This window comes from Oreochromis aureus, linkage group 18 (genome assembly GCF_013358895.1).
Source record: "Oreochromis aureus strain Israel breed Guangdong linkage group 18, ZZ_aureus, whole genome shotgun sequence".
NCBI lineage: Eukaryota > Metazoa > Chordata > Actinopteri > Cichliformes > Cichlidae > Oreochromis > Oreochromis aureus.
Window position 1 is genome coordinate 17,373,302 of NC_052959.1, and position 23,088 is coordinate 17,396,389.

At 39.9% G+C, this 23,088-nt stretch overlaps 1 protein-coding gene across 2 annotated transcripts in view; it reads left to right on the forward strand.

Moving 5' to 3' along the window:
* The first annotated feature begins 7,471 nt into the window (after positions 1–7,471).
* LOC116318656 (phosphatase and actin regulator 1-like) overlaps positions 7,472–23,088 on the forward strand; it is a 29,637-nt gene continuing 14,020 nt past the window's right edge. The window contains exons 1-5 of one of the 2 annotated variants that reach the window (XM_031737737.2): positions 7,472–7,530; positions 10,858–11,022; positions 17,415–17,495; positions 19,131–19,334; positions 19,872–20,220. In XM_031737737.2, the coding sequence (XP_031593597.1) occupies positions 10,884–11,022; positions 17,415–17,495; positions 19,131–19,334; positions 19,872–20,220 (773 nt within the window). In that variant the 5' untranslated portion in view covers positions 7,472–7,530; positions 10,858–10,883. Of the gene's footprint in view, positions 8,115–10,857; positions 11,023–17,414; positions 17,496–19,130; positions 19,335–19,871; positions 20,221–23,088 lie in introns of both variants that reach the window. The other variant, XM_031737736.2, reaches the window with a different exon arrangement.

Consider the following 23,088-nt stretch of genomic DNA (forward strand, 5'->3'; position numbering starts at 1 on the left):
CAGCATTTGGTGATGTACATGGGTTCTCAGCGTCAGTCAGTTATTGACTGCAAAGGATTTTCATCCAAATATTAAAAAACAATTCCTAAATTTTCAAATGAAGTTAGTTTGTCTAATTACGTTGATACCTCTGGAAATTTGAGACTATGCACAAAAAGTTCTGTAATTCCAAAACAGTAAAGCTGAATTTTAATTAAATTCAAACTGAAAGTCTGCACTTCAATCGCACCTTGACTGTTTGATTTAAAATCCACTGAGCTGGTGTACAGAAGCAAAACTACAAAAATGTGTTTCTGCCCAAAAACTTCTGGACCTAAATGTTTGTCTCAGGATGCCTTTGAATGGCTCCCAGGGAAGTGAATGAGTTACATTTACTTACTAGTTATAGATGTGACAACAGCTATTCAATAAACACATAAGCACATAGTTTTGTTGTTGGTGTTGTTTTACTCTAAACATGGTTATGTAAAATATAGTAAGTCCAGTATTGGTTTTAATTAAAAAAAAACCTTTCCTTGCAATACTTCTGCACATTTATAAATACTCTGCTATCCTGTGACTGTACATTTATTTTATTAGGTTTATAGTAAATAATAGAAGGTTTTTCTGTTGACTGCTTGAACTTTTGTTTTGTTTTTTTCAAAATCTTCACATATTCTTTCTCTATGAGTCGTTCCAACTTGATGAGATTCCCAGTTTCAGATGCACTAAAGCATCCCCACAGCCTAATACTCCCACCACCATGTTTCACTGTAGGCACCCTGTTCTTTGGGTGGTATGCCTCTCCATTATTTCTCCAAACTTATGCAGTGTCTCTGTGGGTGAAGAGCTCTAATTTTGTCTGCCCAAAGGACAAGCTTCCAATATGCATAATCTTTCTCCAGGCTGTCATTAGCATACTTCAGTCTGGCTTGAACATGCCTCTTTTGCAGAAGTGGAGTTCCTCTTGTCTGCGAACTCACAGTCCGTTCCTGTGCACAGTTTTAATGATTGTCTACTCTGTAACTACAACTCCTGAATTGGCTAAGTCATTCGTTAGTGTCTTGCCAGATGATGTGGGGTCTGTAGACCCATCTCTCACTAGTTTTCTTTCAAAGACTTTGATATCTTTTCCTTCCTACGTCTGCCTGTCTTATTCTGCACTGTGTGGCTCTCTTTAATTTCTTGATGATACTTCTCACTTCATTTCGTGACACTCAAAAATGCTGTCTGTAAAGTAGCTGTTCATTCTGCTCAGTTGACACTGGATAGTTTGTGGGCAGAGCAACTGGATCTGAAATCCACACTGAGGCACATCTCTAGCACCACCTGGTGGCATATGTTGTTCAATTTTAGTTGGCTGAGGAGGTCAAAATGGAAATGTGCATGCAAAGTGTGAAATGCGTGCGCGGATCTTGTTCTCATCTGGCGTGAAAACTAATTATCGTTTCACTTTATACTTGTAAATAATGCTGCTTAGACACCATGAACAAGATTCAGGAGAAAAGCAGAGAGGCCTGCTTTTGTGCTGATGTGCATATAAAAAATGTGCAATCCGCTGTGGTAGCGCAGTACGTGATCTACAACGCTTGGTCTTGCGCCTTTGAGGATTATTGCTTCTTTAGTTCTAATAGGTCAAACTATCAGCCAAGTGGTGGTAGAAAAATTATTCAGACACTTAAAGAGGAATTACTCATTGCCAGTAATTATGCAGAATGGCTGCTTGATCATCATTACTGATCACTGTTACGTTTATTACCAATTAATCCATTCAGCCAGCCATCTTCCCCTGCCCTTTCAGATGCAGTAGACCGTTTAGGAACTGACTTATGAAGGTAAATATGTTGCAAAGTGTGAGGGCTTGGTAATGACTGCCAGTCATCTTTTATTTGTCCAGTTAGGTAATTTGTAATTGGGCCCCTTCCACGTTTTCATCAAGATTGGGAATTATTATTTTATATTCGTATTTACTCCTTACCATGCACGTACAGTAGGCCCAAAACTAGCTGTACTCTGTGTGTGTGTGTGTGTGTGTGTGTGTGTGTGTGTGTGTGTGTGTGTGTGTGTGTGTGTGTGTGTGTGTGTGTGTGTGTGGACGTGAGGAGCTCAGGCACTATTTCCAGCACTGTGGTAATGAATTCCTCCAGCAGAGCGTAGTACATCACAGCTTCCTGCTTCACTATCTCCCACTGAGCTGCAGACACAAGCTGCAGAGGAGGGACGATAAGAAGCAGGGAGGCAGGGAGCCGAGCAGCGCCAATGGAAACAGCAGAAGGATTTTGGATACTTGCAAACGGGAGAAACTCACTGTAGTGCTGCATCACCTCGCACAACTTAGGCGTTTATTGATGAAGCGGTAATGCTTAGTTGGGTGTTGAACACTCACCATTAATATCTCGCTCATTGCGCTGTAGTGGACAAAATTAAATTAACAAAACCTGATTTAGCAATGAAGATGGCTGCTTGCTAATAACATCGTAGCTATGGCAAAACTGAAATATGGAAGCCGAGTCAGAAACACATCGCTTCTCCTTTGGAAGTAACTCTGCGCACTGCGTCTTGGCTCACAAACGTGCACGCGAGAGGGTTAAATCATCATATTTCCCCAAATGACAGACAGCGTTCGTGATATTTTAACATTTGGAGTCCATAAATGTCGCTGCACAGTGTAAATGTTTGGTGACGAAACTGAATATTTCTTGTGCTTTGAATTTAGAGTTGGCAAAATGCCAACTGGCCCCACTAGATGGCAGCATTGCAAAGACTATTGCATGGAAAAAGCTGAGCAGCTCTGCAGTGGATGCCTCCTACTGCAATGATTTCATTTTAGGCTCTTCTGTTTTTGTTTTCTAGCAGATCGCAGTGTCAACACAGTGCAGAATGTAACACCTGCATGTACTTTTCTAAAGTCTTTTTACTGTGAGTAATACTCATATTTAAGCAATTACCAAGCTGCTTTTGTTAAGTTTATGCAAGTGAGTAAATTATATTAACTTCACCTACCACATGTACCATATCCTGGCAGCACCTTTCATTCAAAACTTATCAGTTTAATTAACAATAAAGAAAGCTTATGGAGACATTGCATGATAAACAAGACAAGAAGGGACTCATGGGGTGAAATATGACAGAAATGAGAAGTGAGCAGCTTTTTATTTTTAGTTTACTAGAGTGTAGTTACAGGCATGTTATCACAATCCCTGACACTTAGTGACCACTTCTATGAACACTTCTGTCGGCTTAAGTGGCTGAGACGGTTAGTATGTGTGCGGATCTGCACAATTATTACAAAAACAAACAAAATAACAAGTGCTCGTGTTTTAAATAAATTAACATTGTTTCACACGTGTTGCAGTCTGTTGATTTTTACATAATCATGTCACATTACTCTGTTGCCTGCGAGAAAAAAAAAGATAAGGCTTAATTCTGAAGGTGGAGCCAGGAACTTAAAAGAGTTGAGATTCGGTTGCATAAAATCCTTCACATTTTCCCCATGGCAAATTTAAAAAAAAATGTGCAAAAGGCAAAGCGCTGCACTTTTACCATCTTATCTTTAGGTTGTGTCAAGGAAATGTGGTGCCGTCTTACTATGAGTGAGCGAGGCAGATAATAATGCAGTGAGAGAATGACAGATGGGAAGAGACGGAGAGATACGCAGAGAATGGGAACAGCAGATTTGTAGTGACAGGCTGCTCAGTCGGAAGTTGTAAGATTGTTTAGCCTAAAATCTGCAAAGCAGCCATGGAAACCAGTTTGAACCAGAATCCAAAATATGAAATAAACAGAGTCACAAAACTCTGCCTTGAGGAAAAAAAACAGCAACTTAACAATTTATACATCTTGTAGAAAGTGTTATAGAAACATCATTTAATTTATGTTTTTTTTAGTTAGGTTGTACTTTTTTTTTTTTTTAAAGTTAGGAGTGCAAAAATACTGTGTTTTTGCTCTATTATATTTTGAAATTTTAGAGTCCTGAAAAATATTAAATCAATGTGAAATTAATACCAGCAATATGGTAAAAAAAAAAAAAAAACTTTGGGGTATGTTTATCTCTGTGCTGCATTCCTTCTTCTTTAAAACAAAATGAAACAAAAGCTCTGTAAGCATGAAAGAACCGAGGAGACTGCTGATGTTTAGAAAGCAAAATGTTCCTATTCTTGCTTGAAGTAGGGTTTCAGCTGCTTAACGCTTCAGGATATCCTTTGTTGTGTTCTTTGGGCCGAAGCTTTTTCAGTGGCTCAGAGGTCAGGACTGCAGGACAGGTTGTGTCCAGTTGCAATAAGAAGGACTTGTTTAGCTGTTTAGCATTCATGATGCGCACCTTATCCCTGCCATTTTGTCCATACATTCACAGATACTGGCTTTTTTAACAAGCCAGATTGACCCTCTCCCCTTCAACCCTGATGAAGCATTAGCTGTGATTTCCACACACAAAAAAAAGGTTGTACCAACAAGGTGACTCCCAAAGACATATTAGCTGAAAACTTGCCATAGCTCAGCATGTGTGGTGTGCAGTGTCTTTAAATTATTTTAATTTTTTTCAAATTGGCAAAAACTGGACACGTGGAGGACAAAAGAAGAATTGGAAGGCCTGAAAACTATTTATAGCAGATGAACAGTATCAAAAAGTCATATTGTAAGAAACAGGAATAAATCCAGCAAATACCTGGCACAGGATCTGAGAGATACATCTGGACCTTCAGCTGATCCATCTACTGTTCACTGAAGCTGCTCAGAAATGGTCTCAGTGAAAGGATCGCTGTCAAGAAACCATTCTTGAGAAAGGGAAACAGGGAGAAAAGGCCGTGCTATGCCAAATTACACAAGATCTACGTTGAAAATTAGTGTTTGGCTGCCACTGTACCATTTTTTTTAGGGTTGCTAGCATTAAATTCAAAATGAGCTCATATTCTTCCCAAAAAACAATGACATTTTTCACTTTAAACATCTGATATTTTGGTTTTGTACCTTGCATTGTCAGTTATAAAAAGAGTTTCAATGATTTGCAAAACATTGCATTCTGATGTTGTTTACATTTTACACAGCCTCACAAGTTTTTTGGGAAAAAAAGCAGCTAGCTAAAATTTACTGAAACTCCTTGGCAACAGTGCTGTGAGCCAGCATTTCTATCAGGAGCATGAGTCAGAATAGACTGGCAGACACTTCTCAGCAGCTGTACCCGAGCTTATTCTGACAGTTGAAGTTTATTGTGAGAGTTTGTGACAAGTGTCAGGTATGTTGTCATCAACATGAAAGTCTGTTTCTTTTAAGACTCGCAGTCATCTTGGGGATTTATGCTGAAATGCATGGAACACTGTGTTAGTGCCCTATGGCAGCTCCTCGTGCCCCTGAACTGGATAAGCGGAAGAGAATGGATGGATGGATGGATGGATGGATGGATGGGTGGATGGATGGATGGATGGATGGATGGATGGATGGATGGGTGGATGGATGGAAGCCAAATTTAAAAAAAAAATTAAAACCCTATGGTTGTGGATCAGGTAAAGTAATGAACAGTAAGCAACGTGGTGTGCTATTTTTAATTAATGTCACTGCTAACACTAGTGGGGTTATGCAAGAACAAGTCCCAATAAGCTGAATATCACTATGGAGCCACTACCCAAGATCCATAACTAGAGTTATCACAGACAGTGACCAGTGAAATGAAACAAGTGAAAAAAATCAAACATTTAAACAACAAAAACTCATGAAAGATAGCAAAAAGACAACATTTTACCCCCTCACAAAAGGCATGAACTGTGGTCAGCTGATTAAAAGTGAGTCATGTGAAGCCCTGACCAACACTGCGTCACACAGTAGTTACATAACAACACTGACACACGTTATTATTCTTTCCTTGCAGCCGACATATAGCCTGCCTTTGATTTGTTTCTTGTAAGACAAAAGCTGAGGATGAATTACACAGGCTAGCATGTATGAGTCTTGGCACACATCACTATTGATTTAAGCGCATTTTGTTTTCCTCTATCAGAATTATTTGGCTGTGCGGCAGTAAACAGAGTGAGTGCTGTTATCAGGCCGGCACAGGAAGAAAGCAACGCAGGTTTCTTGAGTCTATCAGGGCTGTTGCTCCTCGTTCTATAGCAAGCACGCATGTACTGTACAGAGTCACACTTTGGTGCAATGTTATCTTCCTTGCATAGTAAGGGAGATAATTTTGTCCCTGTTATCTGCTAAACCCTGACTCTTTGTTGCAAAATGTTTTGTACATAAAAAAACAACAACTCTGCTTCACGGGGTCCTAAAGTTTAACACATATCAGTGCAAACAAACTTTGCACCAAAGAGAGGCAACTAAGAGCAACTACTGCATTGCACCGTGGTGTGAGTAAATCTGCGTGACTCTGTCCCTCATTTCAGAGAGCGCTTTGATGTCAGTGGAATAAGCTGCAGCTCATTGAAGGAACATCAAAGACACCCCCCACCCCACCCCAGCTTCACAACCATGCGCTGCTCTGAAACATGTTTGGAAATGCCGTGGGGTTCCCGTTATCTTTTCCACGATTAAAGGCTTATTAACCGCCTGTTAATACTATCAATTATTCCAGAATGTGAACAGTAACTTTGGGGATCAAGGGCGTAGCTATTTGGAATTTGTGATTTGAAGAAAGGGTATCATAATGCCTCTTTTCTTCAGGTTGAGCCCTCTCATTCTGCTTTCAGATCACTGATTAAACTCCCTTTGTTTGTTTCTTTAATTTGACCTCTCAGCACTTGTCTGGTATTATGCCCGCATTAGATAGGTGTTGGTTTTTCTTCTACAATCATCTTTGCTGCCCTTCAAATAAACTTGACTTTCTACATCTATTTTTCTCCATGTTTGGCACTTATAAACAGTAAGTGTGCACATAGGTGTGATGGAAGGGGCCTTAAAGTGCTTAAATTGCCTGGTCTGTTGCGTTCCATTGTTTCACGATGTATTTAGTATCGGAAGCTCTCTAAGCTGAATGATGTCAGCATGGATTTTAAGATATTAGATTTGATGACATCATCTACTGTGTGTATATATATTGTTGTGTTTTACAGAGTTCTCCATAGCTGTGGGGTGCACTGACTATGGGAATCAGTAGCATTGTTATCATTGTCACACCTTTGAATCAGTGTGTCTAACATTCACTCACCTGTCTAAGTGTTTGGACCCATTACTATTCCAGTCATCTCAGTTTGTGAAGTAATTCTAATGATATTTGGATCAAATATGTTTGAGATCTTCTCAGTATGAAATCAATATGTCCATCTCACCCAAACACACAGCACAACAAACTGTTTTATACTTAATGTGCTTAGATGTGTTACTTAGTTTGTGTTGTGGTTTTTGCGGCTGCTTCAAATGGCACTGTCATATTAGGCAGCTTAATAACAGAAGAAACAGTTAACTGTGATCTTGTGGATGGAGGAGCAACTTTTCCTGCGTCCACGCTGGCCTATTAGAAGCGCGTACCTAGCAGCCAATCACAGGCACTCACTCCTCAGCTCCTCTAATCGTGGATTAGCCACAACCGACTGCAGTCTACAGCTCTGGGAGTGAAAGGTAGTCACTGCCATTCAGCCTCGGTTTTATTATTAGCTCTCTTGGATTTGGCAGCAGGTTTTTTTCCCCCTCTCTCTTTCTCTCTCTCTCAGCAGCAGCGACTTCTGCGTTGCGCAACCAAGTAGGCTGCACATTTTGGGATCTCAGGTAAAGGTGCGGGATTACCGAAGAGAGAAGCGACCAAATACTTAGAAGCTGCTATAGTAGGTCAGGTAGGACTCGATCGATGGCCCTTTAATTTAAACCCACAACGTAGTAACGCCGCGCGTTTAAAGCAGCGCTCAGTTTTCGCTTCCCGATGTTCAAGACGGCCAATTACCCGAGTGTGGATCCTGCGCCCACCATCATGCACGGCACTTGGTTTACCACGGGATGCCGAGAAAACATGCCCGTGGCGGTGGAGAAACCTAAGAAAAAGGCGTTCAGCTTGGTCAAAATAATGTCTCTGAACAACAAGAAGGGGCACGGCCAGCATCCGCACAATAACAACAACAACACCATGCCTTTTACGATCCACTGTCATATCGGGAAAGAGATAAAGCACATTTGCAGCAATTGCAGCCGCGGAAACGACACGCAGGACGGTGAGTAGGCTCAAACCTTGTGTGGTTTCGCCCATAGTAGGTTTGCGGTAGCTGTTACCATCCAGGATGCACACCTCTGAAGATGGCTACGTTGCTTCTGGTTTTTGTTTTGTTTTTTTGGGGGGGGGTTAATATGCGATTTGACAAGCAGGCTGTGTGAGGATACAGTTGAGGATATAGTTTTTTTCCCCCTCGAGGGATAGATTATATTATTTTAGTGTCGATGTGTATTGAAATGACACCACTCTCCTGAAGGAGAGTGAATCACTGTTGCTGCTGTGGAAACTGCCTCTGACTGGATCAGAACTTCTTAAAGGGTTGGGCTATATCATATTTTGAACTGTTAATTGTCGTTTGACCGCAAAAATACGCTGCATCTTTTGTTTTTTAATTGTCATTAGATCTCACTATTAACCTCTCGCATGAAGCTGTGCAGGCTGTTTTCACAAAGCCTATTTTTTTCCCCCACTTAGGTGTCATTACATCATCACTCAGCCATCTTGGCATGCAAAAAAGTGTTGTTAATTAAAACCAGCAGCATCAGTTGCTCGTATTACAGTGGTGGAGAATGTAGGTTATAAGGATTTGCCGTGCAGTCAGACTGATGTCAAGAAGAGGAAGAAAAGAGGAAAATTCCAATGAATTTGGACACTTGGAAGAGGATTTTAGGATTTTTTCACAATTACAATTGCATCATCACACATTTACAGTATAGACCTTGATTCTGTGTGTACTGGTTTTAAATAGTTCAGCACAACAACATAAAAAAAGAACTATATCTGGTAGTAAACACTGTATTTTGGGATAAGAGGGCTTTTGAGTACACACTGAGATACCCACACCTGTGGGGAAATAGTATCCAGAGGTTTCATCTTCACAGGAAGGCCCATCTGCGTTACTGCATTTTCTATTGTGTGCATTTAAAAATAATTATAATAAAAATAAAGTATATATATTCAAATATATATTTTCAAACCCATACTCCTTTTCAAGTTAAGGTTGTGTTACTTAACACTAAGTAGTGTTTAATGTTATGAAGCAATGCCCTAAGCACTGAAGTTGCTAATAGTGAGTCATTACTGCCACTCTCTCTGTCATACAGTACAGCAGCTTGTTACTTGGCTCCTGGATGTGGCTCAACTTAGAGCTCGTTGTCTTCCTGTCTCTATCTGGCCTTTAGGCCGCTAATGAAACCATTTGAATCTCTCCTGGATTCAATTAACACTGACTGCTGGGTTATTTATAGAGTGCTGTGGTGGCAGGATTTCCAAGGATGCTGCAGAGCATTCAAATAATGGTCCGTGGGACTGATTTCAGCACTGCATTATCGCCACATTTATTTACTGTCTCATTGCCCCAGGGAGGCGGCTGTCCTGTTAAGCGGTATTCTGTGTTGGCAAACATTGCAAAAGTGATGCAATTATTAAAAGAATAAACAAACAAACAAACACCCCCAGATTTCCTGGCTGCATGTCATGGGTGATGATCTGATGCAACAGGGTGACATTGACAACAGATGTGACACGATGTGCTAGAGGGTCACCTCGTGCATCCAGGCTCTGGACTTTTAACACTGCTGAATTTAGGGGGTTTCTTTGGTGGGTTTTGAGTTTTTCTATTTGCTTCTGCTGCGTGCTCATAAGATACTTTAAAGGTGATTTGTGTCATCTCTTTAATAGCTTCCAAATGTCTAGGCTTCCAAGAGTTTTGAGAGAATTCTAAGACATTCCCAAGCCATGCTATTCATTCTAATAAAAAAATGTCTGTTTATTGTTTGTCTTAATCGCTCTCACTGCAAGATTGTGTAGTTTCTGTATGGGTGCATGTGCAAACTGATTTGAAAAGTCTGCACATTTATCATTCAGTAATGATGAATTTTGGCAATTATAAATGGAGAGATGATTAATTTAAACAACTGAGGCGAGCTGATCTCGAAAGTATGGAAAGTAATGGAACTCACTGGCTGCTTAGTAGAAAAAATGCAGTTTAAAAAACCATGTGTTGTCCTGACTAATCAGCTGTTCTTGCACGCAGTTGCATTTGAGATATTTTGCTATTCTGATGAAATGTTTTTTTGACTACATAAAAGACTAAGTTTAAAGATTAAGTTTTAAAGTAAGGAGAAGAGAGAAGAGCTTTTTGGCATTGCATAATTCTTTTTTCTTTTCTTTTTTTTTCAGTCTCACAAGCTGCCAAGTAGGTTTAAGTCAGATTTTCAGCTCGATTCCCCTTCATTATTAATCATCCGCCTTTTGTATTCTGATCCAGCAGCCAGCTTTCCTCTCGGTGTTACATTTTAAGTGCTGTTTGTAGCCGTTTGCATTTGCAGTTATTTCTTCATGTAATATTTTGTGTTTGAGCAAATTACTTAACATTCTTTGCTTCTGAAGTCAAACAGTACTTAAAAGATTAAAGGGCCGGGCCTTGTGAATATTTGATGAAGAGCTGAAAGATTCCCCCTTAATGAGGTGCTCGTCAGTCAGTCTACAGCCTAGAACTGTTTAGACCCAGAGCAAATCCTGCATAATGCCATATGATGTGCAGGTTTGTTTATGCTCTTGTTCAGCCTCATCTAGTTAGTGCTGAATTCTGGAGGCTGCTTGGCACAGATTATTTCTGCTTGAATATTAAAAAACAAAAGTGTTTGCTGCCTTTAGTTATCATCCAGACTATCCATCACCTCCTCTGGATCCTCACCTAAACTAAATCTGTTTTGTTTTTTTTATTTCTCTTCCCCTTATAGTGGAGGAAGTAGAGAGGCTTGCCGCCATGCGCTCGGAGTCCTTGGTCTCTGGTACCCACACTCCACCCATCCGTCGGCGGAGCAAGTTTGCAACTCTGGGGCGGCTCCTCAAGCCCTGGAAATGGAGAAAGAAGAAGAGCGAGAAGTTCAAGCAGACATCAGCTGGTACGTCACATCTTTTCATAATTTATCCGCATAATAGCGACACAAGTATAATAACTCCGATACTTGTAAAGATGGTGCCCTGTGTGGATTCTTCTTTTTGGGGGGGGGGATCAATGCATATCCTTTGGTCAAAAGAAAAATTGATTAAGTTTTTCAGTCTCCAGGGTGAGTCACAATGCAGCGAATTGATTCAGTGTAGCGCTGGAGTTTCATGTTTTGAGGTCTCTTTAGAGTTGCTTTGATCTTTCAGCCCAGTGCTGTCAGGGTCGAGTGAAGGACGTGGTCTCTTCAGATGCGGCTGTATTTATTTTCCTCGACTGACACATCCTGAATTTTTCTGTCAGCCTCTTGGAAAGGAGGAGGCACTTTGTCAGACTGTAGCTCCCAGGCTCGAAGAAGCGTCCCTGCTTTTATGGACGGGAGCTAAATCCAGTGTGAACAGAACAGGATGTTCTCATTTAGTAACATTATTCAATTAACATTTTCTGGTGTGAGTTTGCTGAATGATTCAGTCTCTGTCGGGTTTGCTCATGGTTTCTTTGGCTGCTGATTAAGTCTTGACCGTTTTAATCAGAAGGATTTTTGCGACGTCTTTTTGTCAGCTCCATCATTTGTCAGAAGTACAAGATGTGTACTTGACTTTTTTTTTTTTTAACTGTAGCTACCTTTGAATTGTTTAATACTTAGAAAAAAAACCCTGTATTTTTGAAGTGTGTACTTGATAACACAGGCACAGAGATTCTGTCTGTTCACTGGTACAGTCATGTCAGCCCTGTGATAATAGCATCTCTCTTGTTGTGGTTAAGGACAGTAATCAAAAGCTGAGCCAACAAAAGCTGATTTCTGTTTCAATGGTGGTAATGCTGAGTGGAGCTGAGAGAAACGACGCTTTTCATTGCTTTTGTTATCCACTTGTTTTGTGTGCATAATGCTTCTGTCCCCAAATAATGCTGTTGCTACTATTGTTCTATTCAATCCTTTTTGATGGGCATTTTTGAGCTGCCATATCACTGATGATCACCTTGTTAAGTTACAGGTGGTACGCAGTCTCACAAGAGACTTCGATGCTCAGGCAGGCACATTGGCCTCAGAGAGACCACTGCTCTGTCTCATCCATTTTTAGCGTGAACCTAACTCTGAAAGTTCCAAATAAGTGGAATGTGGAATAACTTATGCAACTGGCAGTGGTAGAATTGAAGCCACAAGCGTGCGATTGTGCAATAAATTGAAATGACAGGAGCTGGCAGAAGGATTTTTAACTGTAGCAAGAGAGCGTCTAAGAAAACTCACAGGGTCACGTCCTTATTATTGAAATACAAATTTGGTTTGTATTAAGGTAATTACAAGTGTTTCCAGGTTAACATTCATGAAAAGAATTATACACCATGAATCATTAAAGATTTTTAATGACAATAACAATGTGTTCCAGTGGCACATCGTGGTGCAAGTTTGCACCAGGTGTCCACAAAGCATCAATCTTATGGTCAGAGAATGATTAATAAGTGCTTAGGTGTATTTTAGAGAAGGCCCAATGGCTGGTATTTTGTCTTAGTATAGTCACTAGATGAGAAATTCTGCTAAGCTTGAGGAAAGTAGGTTAACAAAGGAATCCTTCGATTACTGAAAATGGATTATTGCTTCATTGAGAAATAAAAAATATTCATCCAAGAAAAAAAGTTTTATTTAGAAAAGGTAACATTTTCTTGGTGAACCCTTAAAGCGCTTCACATACAACATGACAATGGCACCACTCTGCTCTGTATTATTTCCTATGGCTTGCTGCACACAAACGTTTGGCTGGTGGCCAGCCATGTATTGAACTTCAGCCGTAACTGTGAAGTACAGTTATGTGAGGAAAGTGAAAAAAAATTTTTTTATAAGCCTTTATGCAGTCGTATGAAACGTTAGTGCTTCCATTGGAATTAAGTGGTTGAGTAGCAGCCAGGTTCTTCTAATCTAATGCTCTTGATTAGCTGATTATCAGTAAGTGCGAGCACCTATATAAAAACATGGGTTTTGGTAGTTTGCACAACTGGAGCAGGTGTGAGTTCACACAGTGCCACAATCTTCCAAGGAGTGGATGTCCCAGGAAATTCACCCCAAGGTCAGACCATGCTTAGAAAAACGGCAAAACACTCGAGAGCTACATCTTAGCCTGTACAGCTCTTAGTTGGCATGGGAAATGCTAAAGTTCACTGCTGTACAATTAGAAGAAGACTGAACAAGTATGGCATGAAGTTTATTTCAAATTTGGGCAGAAACAATAAAAAGTCAGTAAAACCTAAGTGAAACTGATCACTTTTTTAATAGTTTGCTCTTTTCAGACCGATTCCCAGAAAGACTGTATGCAGTATAATCATTAGCATTTTCCCGGGATAAAGTCTGTGCCAACATGACAGCATTTTATTACTGACCTGTTGTCAACAGGTATAAGAACACTGCTGCCGCATGCTACGACCAGCTATTGACTTGTTTTAGTACACTATCATTAATAGCTGAAAACTGCATTTGTCTGCAAGAGTATTAGAGTATTTATCTGTTGCTTAAGCAATCAGCAAAAATGTGCAATGGTTATAGTTGCATTGCTATGATCTTGGCCTTAGATGGTCCTTGTTTGTCTTTTGCGTCTGCGGTAGTCTGTGCTTACCTTATTGTTGATTACAACTCCTGTATCAATAGGGAGTAGACCAGCCACTGGGCAGGCAGATGTTGTCATGGATAATTGGACACTGAGCACAGTAGAGGATTATGAACGTGTTGTGATCTTAAGCAGATGAAGGCCAGCTCTGGGAGGCTGCACTCTTTACCTCAGGAAGGAATGAGGGAGGAGAAGCATCTGACAGCTGGATGTCTTATCATGCTGTCTTATTGTGCTTGGTAAATTTTTACAGCCAGCTTTTATCAGGAAGAGATCTAGCGAGAAGAGATTTATCAAAAGAACATGCATGCTGTAGTCTGATGTTATCAGGGAGTCTATTTTTAATCTAATTAGCACATTTCCCTATGAACAGCAGTCATCCAATTGCACTACTCATGCTGGATGTTGGCATGATTTTTAACAAAAAGGACATATTACATACGTGTCCATTGTACACTGTATGAAGGGAGAAGTTGATTGCCTATTGCATGCCTGTTGTGTCCTTTATAGGTGTTAAAGTCTATTTTAGCCATGCTCAAGCTTCTGAGGTCTGAGGTTTAACGCTTGAGTTCCTCATTGATAGAAGACGCCATCAAAGTTTTATTACAGTTTTTTGTGAGAGTCAGACTGAGAGAAACGCCTCAGTAAAAGACTCCACTTTAAGCTACTGTGCCTCAGGGTTTGTAGGATGTGTTCTGACTATCTGGGTCACTTCGCAGTGGAATTTACTTATTTTTTTCTTTTCTTTTTTTTTTTTCTAAAAAACTAAATGTAGTGTTCTCAGATCAGTAGAGGCTGAACTTAGATATGCCAGTTTCATTTAATATGCTCTCAGCTGAGTCTCCCCAATGAGTGTCTAATCTTCTCATCTTGGTACAGATTGAGTGGTTGGAGTGTTGGGCCATGATAACACTTTGGGCTATGGTAGACTTTTAAAATAGAACTTGGTTGATATTCAAGGTGATTTTGAAGGCTACTGCAGATTCTAATATACTGATATGGAGGTTTGCTTTGTACCCTGTGGTAGTGATAAGAGTGCATCCTGTTTGATGCTTTTATCTTGAGTACCTCAGCTGCACACTAAACTTACATAATAAACATTGTTACAAACTGACAAGTGATGACAACTACTCTGGTGTCCAAGTCAATAGCACTCTGTATCAAAGTCAGGTATTTTTGAGGGAGTGGCATTTTTTTCCCACTAAACAGAAGTGTGTGTGTGTGTGTGTGTGTGTGTGTGTGTGTGTGTGTGTGTGTGTGTGTGTGTGTGTGTGTGTGTGTGTGTGTGTGTGTGTGTGTGTGTGTGTGTGTGTGTGTGTGTGTGTGTGTGTGTGTGTGTGTGTGTGTGTGTGTGTGTGTGTGTGTGTGTGTGTGTGTGTGTGTGTGTGTGTGTGTGTCCGTCCCCTAGGACCTTCCTGATGAAATGAACATGAAATTCCACTTCTTGCACACTAATAATGTGCTCATTAAATATTAAACAGAGTGTTTTTTGTTTTTTTGTTTTTTTAGGGGGTTTTGCGAGGCTGGCCAGAGTTTCATCTCGTTACTTCATGCTTGTCACACGTTCTGCACGTGTCCACTTTAATTTTACCAGCTTCCACTTTTGTTTTGCAAACATTCGCCGCCTGTCAAGTCTGAAGACATAATATCCTCATTAAGGCTTTTGAGTTAATGGTATTGCATAACTATGTGCATCCCGCGGAAGAGCACTTATGTCATAAAGCTCTGAGTAATTACTGTTCGTTTTGGATGAAACAACTGGCGTAGTAATGACCTTTAACCCCAGGTTTCCCCACTCTGGCAACAAATTGATGCTGTACTTCTTTAGAAGGGTTAGGGTTAGAGTTTCATTTGAATGTTTGCTCTGTTAAACAAAAGAGTAAAGAATAATGACTCGTGACGGGGATTTCAAAGTCTAAGTTAAACTGCAATGCAAGAGTTTTGAAAGTTGAAAGTTTTAAGGAGAAAGCTTTTAGAGACTGCATTGTAAAGCCTATTATCTTTTATTATTAGATCTGGAAGAGGCAAAGGTCTGGCAAAGATATTAACATTCCAGTATATATATATATTTTTAAATCTAAATACTTCACAGTACAGTTGTTACCACTAACTTAAAGTTGGTTGTGGGAGTTTTATGGAAATTGCTTGGTAATGTGCAAATATTTTATTTTTGATTAAATTTGTAGAGTACTCTGCTCATTAGCCACATGTTACTCAACAGCTAGATATGATTGATAGAAACCCCAAAATACGGATGTTTTTAAATTAAGGAAAGGCTAAGAATTCCTACATCTATTACATATTTCATCATTGTCAGTGCCACACATGATGTGCTGTGCTGTCCTGTCACCAGTGTGCAGCCCCAGCAAGCCTTAAACACATACTAGTAGGCTGAAAGAACAGGAGATACGCTTGGAAACGTAACCAAGTATTGATGTGCTTGGCCTCAACATTAGAGCACAAGATGGTATCAACCAATGTCACCCCCCAAATAGCTCAGACCACCATCCTGCTGCTTTTCTCCTTAATCTGAGAATGGAAGAAACAGTGGACCATCACCTCCTGACTCATGGCTAATGTACTGCCTATGTGAGCGTAAACCAGGGACTCGCATTCCCATCCAAAATCCAATTAACAACCTGTGGCCTCATCCAGTCTTCTGTTCCAAGTCCTGCATTCATTGTTGAGCTGACATTCCCACGTGGCGAGGCTATGGACTAAGCATATGAAAGGATAAAAACTGCAATATGCCAACTTGGCAGCTGAAGCAAAAGAGTGTGGCATATTGGGGAATATTTGGTCATGTATGCTCGCTCCCCAAAAAATATGTTTAACTTTTTAACTAATTCCTTGCTCAGGGCTGATCAAAAAGCTTTGGAAAGCTTTTGAAGTAAGCATTGATGATGAACATCTGGTACCATAGAGAAACTCATAATGAAGCGTAGTGATTTTGACTCATTTTGAGCAGTGGGTTTAAAATGTAATGTGCTGTGAACGATGTGCAAGGAATAGAGAGGTCAAGATGCCAGTGTATTTTTGTCCAATGTGCTCTGAATATGTAGTAGCACTGAACATTTCTGATTTCAGAAGTCAGGGCTTCTGACATGTCAAGCACTTTTTTACACTTTTTTTTTTAGTATTTTACTGCTTTCGTTCAGCCTACTGATAGAAGATCTTAAGTTCCTCAACTAGCAAAGCCTAAAAATAGAAGCAAACAGTAGCTATGGGACATGGCATCTTTTGCATAATGAATTACTATGAGAAGCATTGCTGGAATATCTTTTATCCTTTATCTGTGTTAATCGGGGAACAGTTTCTAACTGTTCTAATTGTTCAGCAGAGACGACTGATTATCTTTAAAGCAAAATCTAGGGTTCAGTTCTGCTGTTTTCTTAAATGAAGTTGCCTAGATTTGTCCATGAATAAATGAATAAATAAATATTTCTTTGACTTGTGATGCAAACCAGAAACTGAGTTACTTTAGCATCATTGTACCTTTGTTAGCATATTGCTATTAATTTTGATGTTTGTTACTTATTTATTACATTTCTAGGCATTTGGAAATGTTACATTGAAAAGTGGTTGATGTGAATGCTTCTTTAAAAAAAAAAAACTGCTGTGAAACGCATGACCACATCCATGTTGTGAATTGTTTAGCCTGGGTTAAACAAAGAAATAATGGTCATAGTTTTTTTGAATGACAAGTTACAGTGTTAAAACCTCTTTATCAAACTCCTTTTCTTTACAACGTCAGCTTTGGAGAGGAAGATGTCAATGCGACAGAGCAGAGATGAGCTTATCAAGAGAGGAGTGCTGAAGGAGATCTTTGAAAAAGGTGAGCTGATTTTCTGCTGTTGCTCTCTGATTTAACAGATGGAAACTGTTTCAGATTTAAGTAGAAATTACAAGAAGGGTAGCGGTGACGTATCAAACTGAAAGGTCCTCAGTTATTCATCTCCTTATTAATCAGTAGCCTCTGATGTGCACTCTTCAAGATTTGGCACAGAGCTTCAAGAGATATAATCTTTCATTATAGGAAAATTTGTGGCTTTTTAAAAAAACCCGTTTAATCTTGATTTGATGTGCTCTACACAACCTAAATATATATTTTATTATGTTTGAATCAGACAACAGGGGGCTTGATGCCGCAGGATATCAAAAACAAAGTCAGAGAAGCTCGGCTGACTCTTGCCAAGATGTGAGGAAAAATGATAGCCTGTATATAAAAGATAAACACAGCTTCTGGACCTTAAAGGTGAAGCCAATTCATTGAACCTTCTTTCTTTCTAATGGCCAAAAGGGGGTGGGTTGCTGCTTTGTTTCTGGGGAAAAAAAAAATTGTACACAAGAGTGTGGGAAAACAGTGCTACTGATCACTTGATCTGTGAGTATAGTAAACAGTTTTTTGACGAGTTCAAGATCATAATTGCTAGTTTCATGTGTTATTAAATACAACATGATATTCATTACAGAGCAATAAAACACTGTATGATTTTGGGTCCATGCTTACATGGTAGGCCTCAGGTTTACCCATTCTCAAACCCAGCAACCAATGACTGATGTCACAATAGCTACATCCATCTTTTGTATACAGTTTATGGAAAATTTTGGCTTTCATTATTTTTTGAAAAACTGAGTTTAATAGCTAAATGTGAAAACACTGTATGCTGTGACAGTGAATGAATACACATTGCATAAACTCAACAGCTCATGGAAAACAGAAGAAAGACGAGACAGGTTTAAGCTGCTAAGCAGTGGTGACTAAAACAACCACTCATTACAGCCAAGGTATGCAGAAAAGCATCTCCAAACATGGAACATGTTAAATGGTTCAGTGTCTCCCATCACAGTGATGAAAGCTACTTATTGATCATAGATCCTTCCTAAAGCACCTGCCTCAAAATGAAAGCCTAGAAATGATCCCTGAATAAAGAGCTTGATAAACTACAACAAATTATTACTTTGTTATCTTTAGGTAATGATAAAAAAATAACAACAAGTCCCCTTGAGGAATTTTTTGAATGTTAAAAAGATTAGAGGAGTTAAACGTTGTTGTGGTTTTCTATTTAAAAAAACAAACTCCATAGCTAAGATGGAATTTAGGAATATGGGAGGCATGCTGTAAAAATGCACTGGCAGTCAGAAAATATGTGAGCAGCACTGTGACTGTGACTCAGCCTTTAAGTGTGATCATGCAAAAAAAAAAAAACATCAAATGGTTGAGAAGTATATAAAAGAATTAAAATTCAAAAGTTCTGTCAAACTGCTTGTCTGCTGCTGTTCCACGGTCTGCTGTGTGCTGATAAAAAAGCTCTCGGGTTTGTAAACAGTCCAAGCCCCCAGTGTCTCAAAAACACCTCAAGTTCATTTTAAACTTAGTTTATGCAGTCTTTTTAGAAAGTGCCTTTCTTGTGTAGTCAAATGCATTTTTGACTGTTTACAGATTTATAGTTTCTTCCTTCTGTTTTAGCAACCGTTGAATTCCGATCCTCAATGGATGGCAGCGTCTGCACTCAGGAGCCCTCTATGAAATCGTCGATGGTCTTGCCCACTAAGAAATCTGTCGGCTATCCAGGTGACCATCAGGACAACCCTGCCAAACCACCGCTTTACCATAAACAGCCTCCTGCTCTCCCCCCAAAGCCTTTCTCTAGGATCCCAAACCACAGCACAGGTCAGTTGTCCTAGATTATGGTCAGCTCCATGCCTGTGCAGCTTTAATCACTCCAGGCAATATGTTTTTTTTCTAGAACTTTTCTTTAATCCAAGCAGAATAAATAAAATGTAATATACACTTGATTTAATATTTTTTCTTAAAGTGCACATTGTTGGGTTTTGCTTCATTAGCTTTAACTATCAGAAATGATTAATTTTTAAAGTAAATACCAGGTACTTGTGTTGATAACTGCTTTGGCTTTAAACTGTACCTGTACTGCCACACATGCTCATAGGATTATACTAGTCTCATTAAATCCCTCTCTGGTTGGGTCAGCTGGCTTTATCTGCCATTGTCAATCTGTCAGGAGAGGGAAGTGGCATTACTCTGGTGTAATTCCCCTACTCTGGGCTGATGTCTGAGCCATTTCCACTCATCTGTGTTCTTTCTTTATCTATCTGCACCATAAACTGCAGTAGCTATGCCATGCATGACATTCATATAATAAGTCGAATGAACCTTCTTTTTGTTCTGTTTTTTTAAACAATTCCCTAGATTCTTGCCAGCCAATGAAGTTGCCCTGCATGCCCGGGGGAAAGCACTCTCCACCTCTGCCACCCAAGAAAGTGATGATTTGCGTGCCTCCAGGGGGGCTGGACTCCTCCTCATCCTCCCCTTCTCCATCCCCCAACCCCCTCAACACTCTCCCACAAAAGTCTGCCCCTCCCCAGGGCATGCCTTCCCTACATGGCACCTTACTGCCCTCCCAGCTTGCCGGTCTAGCCGGTCTACACCAGAGCCACGGTCACCCGCTCCAGCTTCAGTACGGCAGCTTACACGCCCCCAGCCGGATCATCGAGGAGCTCAATAAAACCCTGGCACTCTCCATGCAGAGGTTTGAAAGGTTAGCAGCTCTCAGTTCTGGTCATTAAATCTGATTGTGGGAAGGCAGGGAAGGATTATGGCTCAGTTTCTGTCCGTAAATCACATATAATATCTTAAGTAAACTTAAACAATGCTGCGTGTGTATGTTTAAAAATGACACAGATGGATCTTATGTAACAGAACTACACTCATCAGTCACAACATGGGGAGGGCCACGATAGGCAGCAGGAGAACATTAAATTACAGAAAACATAGAAAAAAATGGACAAATGTAATAAACTGAGCAAATCTGACAAGGGCCAAATTACAGATGTAAATTGTGATGCTGACCAACACCTATCAGAGTGAACATGTTGAATATATCTGGGACTCTCCACCATTTGGTCTTAGAACTGAAGAAGCTTTTTGATGAGAGGTGAAACATCCTCAAAAAACTTAAAGGAGTCCAGTCATTTTTCTTTCCAAGTTCCTTAGTGTACCATGACCTGGATGACTGAGAACCTTCACATGCATGAATATACCACCCAAACCTTCCCGGGGAGCAATACAGAAAGACTGCCTGGTCTGATGAGTCACATTTTCTTTTACATCATGTTGACGCCTGGGTGTGTGAGAATTGGTTATCCATAGAAGACATGAGTGCAAGATGCACTGGGAAGAAGATGAGGTGATTCTCAGGGAATGTTATGCCAGAATCGCATACACATATTATATATCATGGTAAAAACAAAGTACACCCAAACCCAAGGTTTTAGAATGTAATAAAATAATAATAATGATAATAATAATCGAGCCCTTAGCAGGTCTTAAAATTAGGTAAATACAACCTCAGATGAACAGTAATAAAAGACATAGTACAACATTTCACTATTTATTTTAAAAAAAGCCAGCAAAAATGCAAAAGCAGTAAGTAAAAAACAAAGTACAGCCTTACTGATTCCATGGGAATTAAGAGGGTAAGTAGCAGCTAGGTGCTGCAAATCAAATGCAATTGATGAATTGATCGGCAGCAAGTGTGAGGACCTCTATAAAAACAGCAATTTTGGTGGTAATGAATCTTAAAGGAGCACTTATTGCTGCATCAATCTGGGAAGGGTTATGAGGCCATTCCTAATTTGAAGTTCATCATTCGACAGTGTATAGAGTATGAAATATTCAAGAGAGCTGCCAGCGTTTCCAGGAGCGGGTGTCCTATCACATTCATCCCAAGGTCAGACCATGCAGTGGTCAGCAAAAAAAAACAAAACACAGGAATAAATTTCAGACTTTACTGGCCTCAGTTGGCTGCTAAATGTTAAAGTTCATGACAGTTCAATTAGAAAAAGACTTAACGAATGTGGTTTATTTGGAACGGCTGCCAGTAGAAAGCCTCTTTCTATCTAAAAAATAAAATAAAATATGAGAGCAGAGCTTAGGTTTGCAGTGTTGCATTAAGAAGACTTCTTAAAAAATGTCTTTTGGACAAACAAGACCAAAATAGAGATGCTTGGCCATAATGCACAGTGCCTTGTTTGATGAAAACCAAACAGCATATTAGGACAAATACCTCATGTAAGGCAAGGTGGTGGAGGGGTGATGATTTGGGCTTCTTTTGCAGCCACAGGATCTGGCTACCTTGCAGTCACTGAGTTGACCATAAACTCCTCTGAAATTTAAGAGTCAGATGTGAGGCCATCTGTCCAACAGCTAAAGCTTGGCTGAAATTGGGTCAAGCAGGACAATGACCCCAAGCACAGCAGAAAACCCACAGAATGACTTAAAAAGAAAATAATCAAGGCCCAGTCAAAGTCCAGACCTCAGCCTGACTGAAGTGTATCTTCAGAGAGCTGTGCATAAACAAATGCCCACAAGCTTCATTGAACTGAAGCAAGAAAAATGGTCCAAAATTCATTCAGCAAGTCAAGCAGAAAATGATTACTTCAAGTTATTGCTGCTAAAGGTGGTATTTACCTAATTTTAAAACCTGGCAATACTTGATAACTTTTTATTATGTCCTTATATATATAAAACATTAGAAATGACAGAGAGTTTAACTACATAACCAATGCTGCAGACCCCATTACTAAAGCAATATTTCCTGATGGCAGTTGTCTCTTGAGTTGCTTGGAAATGGTGCAGTAGCATCACACAGATCTGAACTTTTTTACTTGGCCTCTAGATTTCAGTCCAATTACACATCAGTGGTATTTGTTAAAAAAGTCTCATCCATTCAGGCCCTGCATCACAATTTGTAGAACTTAATGCATCTGATGCTAAAGTCCTTGTGTCTGATAGGAGAGGACATTTTCCCAGAGGTCTTATGTAGTCTGTGCCCCAGAAAAGAGCTTCTATATTAGCAGCAAAAAGGGGATCTGCACAGTTTTAGGCAGGTAGATTTACAGTTACATGGCTAATATAAGTGTAGCGTTTAATGCAGATTTTCCCTTGCATTTGCTAGTGACATTTTTCTTCTACAAAGAATTGATTTCTTTTCTGGTCATTATGGAGTAATGAAGGTCTTGTTACTAAAAGCTGTCCCTAGAACAGGTCTAATCAGAGTAATCACTGAAAAATGTCATTAGCATAGAGTGTCCTCTTTTATTAGTATTTGTTTTTGTGGCACTGTGTCTGCTACTTTCAGATATGCTCTTGTGTTATTGAGGTCGCATCCTGCCAGCTCTGTAGCACTACCATACAGGTCTAAATCGGCACACTGCCTCACAGGGCAGCATGGCCTAATTTTGAAGTAAATGTGTGTATGTGTGGGCACAGGCGCATGGAGTAGGCGTCCCTCCAGCAGTTGGCCTGACATAACATGACCAGCTGCTCTTTACAAGAGCTGCATTTCTTCATGTTTGGAGAAAAGGGACATGATAGCGGATTGCACATTATGTAACCTCTTACATTA